Here is a 10588-nt window from a genome sequence, read left to right as displayed (position 1 = left end):
ATTTAGATTTTCTCAGATTTAGTTGCCTGTTGAATATGTTTATCATTTGAATCACTCAGTGATATTAAATAGCCTATGTTTGATATCCTTTATACAGCTGTCTTTTACAAAGAGTGACGATGCATAAAATTAGCATAAAATAATTAGTTTGATCACTCTTTGAACATTTATTTGTCAACATTCAGTGTTTATTTGTTTTAATCAGGTACGAGAAAAAAGACAACATGTCATATAGGCATAATCTAATCTTTCATGTCGCAAATCAAATGACAAAACTGCATTAACAACACCTTGTTAATAGTCTTGTTCTCTCTTTGATTTGTTTAACTGCCTCCGCACGCTCACCTCCTCATGCTGTTGTCCTAATTGCAGCAAGCGAATCTCTGAGTTTATAACTAGCAGCTAACTCATCTTTTATAATCCTCTCTTGGACCTAATAAAGCTGCCAACACCAGATATTTGTCAGTGTAGAACACATTCTCATGGCTGTAGCTCTGCCCCACTCCTTGCTGTGCTCACATCCTCTGCTACAGGTAAAGCAATGTAGTTTTAATTTTATTTTTGTAGTTTTTACCATTAACAGCAATTTGCTCACTAGGGCTAGGCGATAAGTAAAATTTTTGCTTTATTGATTTTGCTTTAAAATTTGAATTCATTTCTTGAAACATGAAAAACATGCACAAAATGAATTTCTAAATTCAAACTGTACTTTAAACAATATGAAAAAAGCAATACAAAATTATAAATCCCAAAATGTACATTCTCCAGTGGCTCCATTTGCCATCACGCAAGCATCCGTCAATGACAACAGGTGGAAAATTACTAATAGCCTACAGATTTAATCACTTTTGTGTTTGTTTCTTTAATACAAAGACAAATTACTGAACCTGCAGATTGCATTCACAATGCACGTTAACTGGTCTGTGGAAATAAAGCGAACTAAACTCACAGCACCTCCTGAGAAGATCAGAGATCATTTGCAGCATTCTCATAGGCAACATTATTCTTGCAGTTTTCAGATGAATGAACCAGAGAAAAAAAGAGTGATAACTCTTTACATGTGCTTGTTCCACTTCTTCACACCTCTAAACAAACAGTGAATCAGACACAAGCATTGGTGTCTTTTTTTTTTTTTTACTGTTCTTAAATATATAATAAAGTGTGTTTTTCAAGCATGTGTCTTTGTGTCCAACAGAATTTCTTGTCATGTGTCACTCTGAGATGTCTTACAAGTCACCCGCCTGTAGCAGGTAGATGAGCAAATTACCCATGCCTGAAATGCATATGGACGAGAAGCTTGCGAGCTGGATTCACCTTGTCGCATTTGGCAGGTGCTAGTTTTACACCCTGGGATACTGTTTAATATATTTGCTTACTTCACAGATCCATGGTTTTGCCATTTCCCGATATTGTCTATCATCATCTGTCAATTGAGTGTCGTAATTGGCATTGGGATCTTTGTAAGTTATTGTCAATATCCGATAACATTGTCCTTTCGCCAGCCCTATTGCTCACTACAACAATTATGACTTTTTAAACACCTTAATTGGCGGAAACGTTTCCCACACGAAGAGCAGTGGTATGGCTTCACTCCAGTATGTATCCTCTCGTGTTGTTTTAGGGTGTTTGACTGACTGAAACTCTTTCCACACTGAAGGCATGTGAAAGGTTTCTCTCCAGTGTGAATTCTCAAGTGCACATTAAGGGATCCTTTAGAAATAAAACAGTTACCACATTGATGGCATGTGAAAGGTTTTTCACCAGTGTGAATTCTCATGTGCACATTAAAGTATCCTTTAGACGTGAAACTCTTACCACACTGAAGGCAAGTGAAAGGTTTCTCTTCAGAGTGAATTTGCATGTGCTTATTAAGGTCTCGTTCTCTTGTAAAACTCTTTCCACACGTAAGGCATTTGAAAGGCTTCTCTCCAGTGTGAATTTTCATGTGATTATGAAGGTGTCCTCTATTCCTGAAGCTTCTTCCACACTGATGGCATTTAAAAGGCTTCTCTCCAGTGTGAACTTTCATGTGATTATGAAGGTGTCCTCTATTGGTGAAGCTTCTTTCACAGTGATGGCAGGTAAAAGGGCTCCCTACACTGTGAAGTCTTATGTGAATCAAAAGGTTTCCTTTATGCGTGAAACTATGTCCACATTGAGAGCAGGTGAAAGATTTTTTGGCTTGAGTTTTGTTTTGTGAGGAATTCTTCTTCTGTGAGCAACTAAAAGATTTTCCACCAGTTATGAAATTATGAGGATTCTGATAATGATGTTCCTCCACTTCATTCAGTTCTTGATGTTCCTCTTTCACTTCTATTGATTCTTGATTTTCCGCTTTCATTTCCGTTAAATCTAAAAAGAAAACAAATGAAAATCATAAAAAAGATAAGTGTCTGCTAAACTGACTAGAATCTTATGCACTAAAGGTTCATAAAGGTGTTTTTGAGTTAATTTCAACAAATTAGGAATTTACAAGAAAAAAAATCACTTTATGCTTCATTAAAAATATTGTAATTGCAACTGAAAGATGTTAAATGTTTACAGAGACACTGAAAACAATGAGAGCACTCTTTATGTTGCTAACCCTATGTGGAAAGTAGTTATCTTTTTTTAATTTTGTTCTTCCAGTTTAAAAACGAAAGTTAAAGCAACCTCACAAAATAGATGTTTATGCATAAACTCTGAGTTGTTATTAAGGAGAGTACCCCATTTACATTGTTAGACTGAGCATTTCTCAGAATTATTCATGAGAATATCGTAGAAATTCTAGATCTGACTTTTATCCTTATCTGGTATCCAGTGTTCCTTACAACTCAGACTCTAACCGAGAGGTTAGAACAAAGACTCTAAAGCCCAAAGTATACTTTGGTTAGATGCGAATGCTAAGCCAGAACCACAACAATCCTAAGTGTTTATTCAGTACTGTGGCTAAATTTGTTAGGAATAAAACTTCTATTGAACCAGATATTCCATCGCAGCATAGTAGTAATGACTATGAATTTCCTTACCGATAAAATCGAAATCATCAGAAACAAAACTGGAATTACACATCTGTTTGCCACAGCACCCCAGAAGACTAAAATGATTCCTTACGAGCAACTTCAACCCTTCGCTGTTATAGGTCAGGAAGAGGATGATTAAAACATCAAAATCAACACCAAGTATGTTAGACCCAATACCAACTAAACTCCTAAAAGAGGTGTTTCCTGTAATCTCAGAACCTCTTCTTAATATGATTAACTCCTCCATATCCTTAAGGCATGTCCCAAGAAACTTTAAACTGGCAGTTATCAAAAGGCTTATAAAGAAACCACAGCTTGATCCTGGAGAATTGGCTAATTATAGACTGACCCATTTATGTCAAAACTACTACAAAAGTTAGTGTCCTCCCAACTATATTAATTTTTAAAAATAAATTATATATATGAAGAATTTCAGTCAGGATTAAGGCCCCATCATAGTCGAGACTGCACTTACCAGAGTAACAAATGACTTGCTTATCATCTGATCGCAGCTGCATTTCTCTTCTATTGCTTTTATATCTTAGTGCTGCCATCAACACCATAGATCATGATATTCTCTTGGATAGGCTTGAGAATGATGTTGGCATAAGGGATCAGTTTTAGGGTCTCTACTTTTCTCCCTATATATGCTATACAATATATAAAATGTTATATATATATGTACAGTTGTGCTAAAAAATTTGCATACCCTGGCAGAAATGCTTACATTTTGGCATTGATTTTGAAAATATGACTGATCAAGCAAAAAAAACTGTACAAGGTGACACACACAGGTTTAAATGGCAATTAAAGGTTAATTTCCCACACCTTTGGCTTTTTATATTGCAATTAGTGTCTGTGTATAAATAGTCAATGAGATTGTTAGCTCTCTATGGCATGGGGGCGTGGTCGTGTGTCGGTCTGCGGGAGAGAGAGAGCGGTAAGGCTCATCACCTGGTTTGTAATTACCTCCAACACCTGTGTCTTATTATAGTGATACGGAGAGAGACATTTAAGGAACGGCAAGTGTCGAGAGTGAGAGAGAGTGTGTCCTGAAAGCACGACTGTGAACTGGTTTGATTGGAGCAATGGAGGAGTCAGGAGACAACGAGGCAGGTTCAAGGTCAGTCCTTTTATTATTTCTGTTTTCATTCACAGAATCGACGGTCACCGTCGATAACAATTCACTACTCCTTTTTAGTAAGATATCTCATATATATATCTCATATATATATATATATATATATATATATATATATATATATATATATATATATGAGAGTGTGCCCCCATGCCACACTCTCATGTAGCTGCGCTGAGCAGGCTAGGTACTGAGCCATGGGGAGCAGAAAATAACTGTCAAAAGACCTGTGTAACAAGGTAATGGAAATGTATAAAGATGGAAAAGGATATAAAAAGATAGCTAAAGCCTTGGAAATGCCAGACAGCACTGTTCAATCACTTATTAAAAAGTGGAAAATTCAGGGATCTCTTGATACAAAGCCAAGGTCAGGTAGACCAAGAAAGATTTCAGCCACATCTGCCAGAAGAATTGTTCGGGATACAAAGAAAGACCACAGGTAACCTCAAGAGAAATACAGTATGCTTTGGAAAAACACGGTGTGGTTGTTTCAAGAAGCACAATACGACGATACTTGAACAAAAATTAGCTGCATGGCCGAGTTGCAAGAAAGAAGCCTTTATTGCGCCGATGCCACAAAAAAGCCCGGTTACAATATGCCCATCGGCAATATGCCCGACAACACCTTTGTATATAAACTATAAATTTTATTGTTAAAGTTCTTGAAGTCATCACAAATTAACTGAGGAAATACACGTAGATGCATTGTCCTTTGATTTTGGCTGATGAAGGCTTTTTTTGTTGTGGTTAATTCATTTTCTATGTGGTTTAAGAGAGTGTTGTCACTCCCCTGATCAGTTTGATTTAGTTATCATTCATTAAGGAGCATTGCAGTCTGGGTGGAAGCTTATGGCAGGTAATTTTGATGAACTCCATCCTGAGCCCATGCTTCAGGCAGTGGCTCAAGAAGAATCCCATGTCTTTGAGATTGCATCAATTCATCCTCTGTGAAGTCCATCTAAGTAGACTGAAGTGAAGTCTGGCTGGCACATGCTGCAGTTGGTCATCATCAGGCAGGACCGGAGATGGATCTGGCAGGCTCTAGTAACCTTGGGATATAATCCCGAGGTTTACACAAGGAAATTGAATAAAATTTGTGTAGATGTCATTCAACTTGAAGCAGATTTAAAGAATAAGAGAAGTGTTTTCAGTTCCAGCAGACCTAACTAAAGCAGCATAGCTATGAATTGCAGGATAAATGAGGTGTTTGCCTGGCTAAATAGATAAGTCTTTAGTCTAATTGAGGGTGTGTGTCTGAGTGCCAAACACTGCTAGGAAGACTATATTCCATAGTTTAGGAGATATGAAAATATGAGCCAAATATGAAAATGATCTCCCTCCTGGATTTTTATATTTTTGGTATTGTTAACAGGCTGGAGTTTTGTGATCATAATGAGCGTGATGGATTATTACGTGACAGAAGGTCACTTAAGTACTTCTGGAGCTAGACCATTCAGAGCTTTGCAAGTAGGCTAATTAACAGAATTTTAAAATTAATACTAAAGGTAGCCAATGTAACTGATAACATGGGGCTTATATTTCTTGGTTCTAGTTAGCACTCTCACTGCTGCATTTTGAACCAACTGAAGTTTATTTATTAAACCAGCAGGACATCCACAAAATAATGCATCAAAATAATCTAGTCTTGAGGTCATGAACGCATTAATTAGTTTTTCGGCATCAGAAACAGACATCATGTGTCGTAACTTGGCAATATTTCTGAGGTTGAAGAAAGCAGTTCTACAAATATTGGAAATTTGTTTTTCAAAGGCTAGATTGCCATCAAATATAAAACTTTATTTTTTGCTTAAGAAGTCAGATAATATTTTAGCATCTGGTTTTTGTTCCAATAATTAGTACTTCTCTTTTTGGAATTGTTAGGAAGGAAATTTCTAGCCACATTTCAATTTCTTTAATCTATGTTTGAAAGGAGGGAAAAAGCAACACATTTTTGAAATGTCAACAGAACGCAATAAGAAGTGTGCTAAAGGACATAACTATGAAAAATAATTTTTCATCGAATTTTGTCTTCATACACTTTAAACATATGATTTTGTCTGAAACTACTTTGAAGTTTGTTAAGCAGGATACTAATCATAAAATATACAGATATGAAATGCAAAAGAGGTATGTTTTTGGTTACATTTATTTGACAATTTCTTCTTAGTTGTGAATACTAAAATAAGCTTAAATATTGATGTAATGGCTCAATGTTGAGTTTACAGTTAAAATATTAACAGATTCTCTTGGACTCGGACTCGACATGGCCTGTTGTGGACTCGATTGGTTAAAGGCTCTTACTTGACTTGGATTCAACTAAGGTGGACTCGGACCCAACACTAGGTCATGGAGTGACCCTTAAACTCTCCAGTGTATGTTGACTTTTACCTTTTAGCCATAAGATGAGCTCCTTATTAAATGTTCAATGACCCTGGCAGATAGATGCTGTTTCTCACAGTCATGACTAAGATGTAAATCGATCCAAGCAAGACCTGGATGTGCTAAAGCTGCTTGAAACTAATACAATCCATCCTGAAATGAACAGAATACTCAGGTTGGCAAAGCCATTACTGCAGCAAAAGGACATGCCTCATTTGCACGCCCCTAAAAGAGTCAGTTATGCCCAGTCATCACGGTACTGAGAGACACCTGTTTAAAGACTCAAAGAGAACTGAAGCCAATAGCGCAGAGATGGAGAAGCTCAAGCAGGAGCCATCAAGTAAGTAGAGACAACCAGCTCTGATTCATGTTTGTATATTCCCCACCACCTTGTCAATCATAATGGCAAGAACCGCCTGGTATTTAACTGCTCCCACCAATATTTAAGAGTGCCTGAACCAATACCTGTTGCTGGGTCCTATCCACAGAGCCTCATTGATGGTATATTACTTCGACTCAGGGAGCATCCAGTGGCAGTTAGTGGCGACATCAAGGCAATTTTTCATCATTTCTGCCATCTTCCTGAGGATCATCCTTTACTGCATTTTCTTTGGTGTGACCTGAACATGGATGAGCCCCAAGAATCTTTGAATGGCAGGTTTTACCTTTCGGCACTACCTGCAGTATGTGCTGCAGCATCCATGTCCTGCAGCATCATATTGTCGACCAATGCCCAATCAATGCAGACATTCTCAGAGATTCTCAGTTGAGAGATGTTTTTATGTCAACAACTGGCTGCAAAGCCTGTGAACCCTAGAATCAGCCAGACACTTAGATGACAGACTGAGAGAAATTCTGTCCCAAGCCATGCCAATGGGCCAGCAATGTCCCTAGTGTTCTAAGCCACTTGCCTCCATACGAGTCAAACTTAGGCCTGGAAATGTCAGACTGATATCCTGGCACATAACCACAGGCCTGTTGTTCATGATGCTCCAACCCTGAGAAATATCTACAAGGTCTTATCCACTCAATACGATCCTCTAGGACTGGTCTTGTGATACACTACTCCGCTGAAGATAATCATTCGGGGCACGTGGGACAAACAGCGTGGTTCAGATGACCCAAACTTGAATGAATTTGCAATCGGCACCCTGCACACACTACACAAATGGGTGTATTAACTACACAACCATTCATCACCGAATGAGGCCCTGTATACATCTAGTATTATATTAATCATTACCTCAGTGTGTTACAGCATCATAACAATTCACAACAAAGAACAAGAAAAAAAAGCTAAAATTATACTTGAATGACTTGCATGCAAGTAAACATAGTATTTACAACCTAATTTAAAGCAGAACAGTTATTTTAGTGTTGTTTCAATGTGTGCGCTTCTCATCGGTCACTGGATGTTGATATGGGACATACTAAGCACAGCACTATGCCATAACACATGAAAGAAACATGCAATTGTTGTAAACTATTAATTGCATTGACATTTAACTTTTTATTTCAGCTAAAAGAGTGTGTTCAAAGGCATATTGCCCATTTTTGCTGTGGAATTGAAATTGTGGTATTGTGACAACACTAATGTCAAATACACACTTCTACAGACACACAAACTTTGAAGCGAGCAGCGCATGCAGACTCATGCCATTTGCGATTTAATAATCGCACAAATATATATTTCAATATATTTATTCAGCCCTACACAATGCAAAACAAACAAATGTTCATGTTGTGAGGCTGTTATTGTGTGGTAAACTGAAAGTTTACAACTAGAGTAAAATATTATAATAATAATAATAACAACAGATGTGAAGGAAACACTGATTTGTCTACATTTAATGAACAAGATGAAAGATTAATATTAGATATTGTTGAGTTTTGCCCTGATATCATTAAGATGAACGTGAACAAATAAATTCACCAGCATGGATGTTTTCATTTCTGAATGGTTCAAATCCATTAAACTACATTCAAAGGGGTGAAATTCCTCCATTATGAAAAAATCCAATTTGGTCTGATTTGAATTATGTTCTCATAACTATTGTGTGGGATGTGACATACTATGTGAAAATAATTGTACTGTTTTTGCAGTCCTTTGTTTAACAAGGTTATTTGTCAGCTCATATAATTGTATTACTAGTCATGCAATGTGTTCAACTGTCTGAATGTAAAGAATGAAGAATGAACACCAACCTGTTTGTTCGTCAGTGTGTTCGGTTTTAATTCTGCATGCTTCTGGATAAGCCATATCTTCACTCTCCTCTTTAATAAACATCTTTACAACAGTGTCACACAGATTTCACTTGTTTCCTGGAGTTTTACTGCGTTACAGACAACTCGCAATTCTCCCGCCGAAAATAAACACCGGAAATAAAACTTGTGAAATCACTGAAGAAATAAAAGATATTAAAGTCACACATTTATTCTCATTCTGCGCGGAGAATCATCGTCGTCGTCACCATCTTCCTTTTCTTCTTTAATGGCGATTCACAAACTAATATGTGCACTATCGCCACCTACTGAAAGCAACTGTAGAAATGGTTTTCATTTTTATTTTCTGTAACTAAGAACAAATATCACAGGACATACGGTCATCCCAATACTCCCCAGCTTACACTAAATAGTATATTAAAGCATTGCCACTATATTTATTAATTCGAATAACTTTTTATGATGGTCTTAAAGTAATATTCCGGTTTAAAAAAGTTAAGCTCAATCAACAGGATTTTTCCATAACGTCGATTAACACAATAATTAATTTCGACTCGTTACTCTTCTTTTAAAAATGTATAAAAATTAAAAAGCAAATATTGAGGTTAAGGGACTTACAATAGAAGTGAATGGGGACACATTTGGAAGGTTTAAAAGTAAAAATATGAAGCTTATAATCAGAGGCGTTTCCAGCATTGAAGGACATCCGGGGCTTAGCCCAGACAATTTTATTTTCACACTAGCAACCACTTCTCTGTAGTCCAAAGCTGGTGAGAGGGCATTCTTTGAGTTTTGCTCTGGCTGGGCCTGTTTCTACAGTTCCTAAATCTTCCACTCTAGTACTATCCTCAACATCCTCTCTCCTCCCTGAATCATCTGTGATGCAAAAGAACAGATACAGCACATAACTTATTGCAAATCAGCTTCAAACAACTAATTCATCAAGTGCTACATATGTCAAATTGTAGACCAATACCATTGAAGAAAATGTATTGGGAAGAGCAGATCAGTGGGATTGCCCTAAGATCTATCATGATTCTTGACTTTTCATGTACATTACCATAAAGTCATCACAAAAGAGTTATATTATAGTAACACATACATTTTATGCTAATGCTTATTGGTTATCCTTAGCGAAAACAACACCTGATAAACAAGAAAAGTACACTACGAACGGGACTCGAACCGACGTCTCCGGAGTGAGAGGCGGATGCGATAACAAGGAGGCTAGAGGCTACAACATGTAATGACAGTCGGTAGTGGACCTCTTGAGGTTTAGCCTACTGTGGGTGAAAGCCAGCCAGATGATGATCTTCAGATTTTAAGGACAAAAACAAATGTGAATTCTTACCCACTGACTTCTTTCTGAAAAATCCCCAAAGCCTCATTTGCTTCATTTTTGCTGTCTTTCCTGCTAACTGCCGTTAACTCGCCACTAAGTAACGTTAGTTGATGTCAACGACTGTGCTAGCTCCTCCCCTACCTGCTGCATATTCAACAAAGAGGAAGAAACGGAGTCGCCCATAGGCTACCGACAGCAAAGGAACTTATTCTATAGGCTAGATTATGCCTATGTCTATTTTAACAGGCTGTATGCAGTATGTGCAAAGCCAAAACACAATGAAATAAGGCAACTTATGATTTCGGGGGTTTACATAGTCTATTGTCCGGTTTCATATTTGTCAGTCAACTTTTCAAAATACATTCGGGGCTACACTCAAACATTTGAGGCTGAAGCCCCGGCAAAATCGGCTGCCGCCGCCTCTGGTTATAATTTTATAAAAGCACTTACATTAATTATTCTGTTAAAACTCATGTATTATTTATGCTCTAAAATGGTTTA

At 37.3% G+C, this 10588-nt stretch overlaps 1 protein-coding gene across 1 annotated transcript; it reads right to left on the bottom strand.

Annotated features, from left to right (window-relative positions):
• On the bottom strand, positions 1 to 8999 carry LOC127647426 (gastrula zinc finger protein XlCGF7.1-like). Its single transcript, XM_052131648.1, has 2 exons — positions 8728 to 8999; positions 1 to 2352 (listed from the first exon to the last, which is right to left on the bottom strand). The coding sequence occupies exons 1-2, from the start codon at positions 8807 to 8809 to the stop codon at positions 1505 to 1507; spliced, it is 930 nt and encodes a 309-aa protein (XP_051987608.1). The 5' UTR covers positions 8810 to 8999; the 3' UTR covers positions 1 to 1504.
• Between the last annotated feature and the right edge of the window lie 1589 nt (positions 9000 to 10588).

Source organism: Xyrauchen texanus, chromosome 8 (assembly GCF_025860055.1).
Source record: "Xyrauchen texanus isolate HMW12.3.18 chromosome 8, RBS_HiC_50CHRs, whole genome shotgun sequence".
Classification (NCBI taxonomy): Eukaryota; Metazoa; Chordata; class Actinopteri; order Cypriniformes; family Catostomidae; genus Xyrauchen; species Xyrauchen texanus.
The sequence above is the reverse complement of the archived record's forward strand: the minus strand, read 5'-3'. Positions and strand labels throughout refer to the sequence as shown.

Coding starts and splice junctions, on each gene's coding strand:
- LOC127647426 (XM_052131648.1), bottom strand. CDS start 8,809: ATGTTTATTAAAGAGGAGAGTGAAGATATGGCTTATCCAGAAGCATGC. Junction 2,353..8,727: donor ACACACTGACGAACAAACAG/GTTGGTGTTCAT, acceptor TTTTCTTTTTAG/ATTTAACGGAAATGAAAGCG.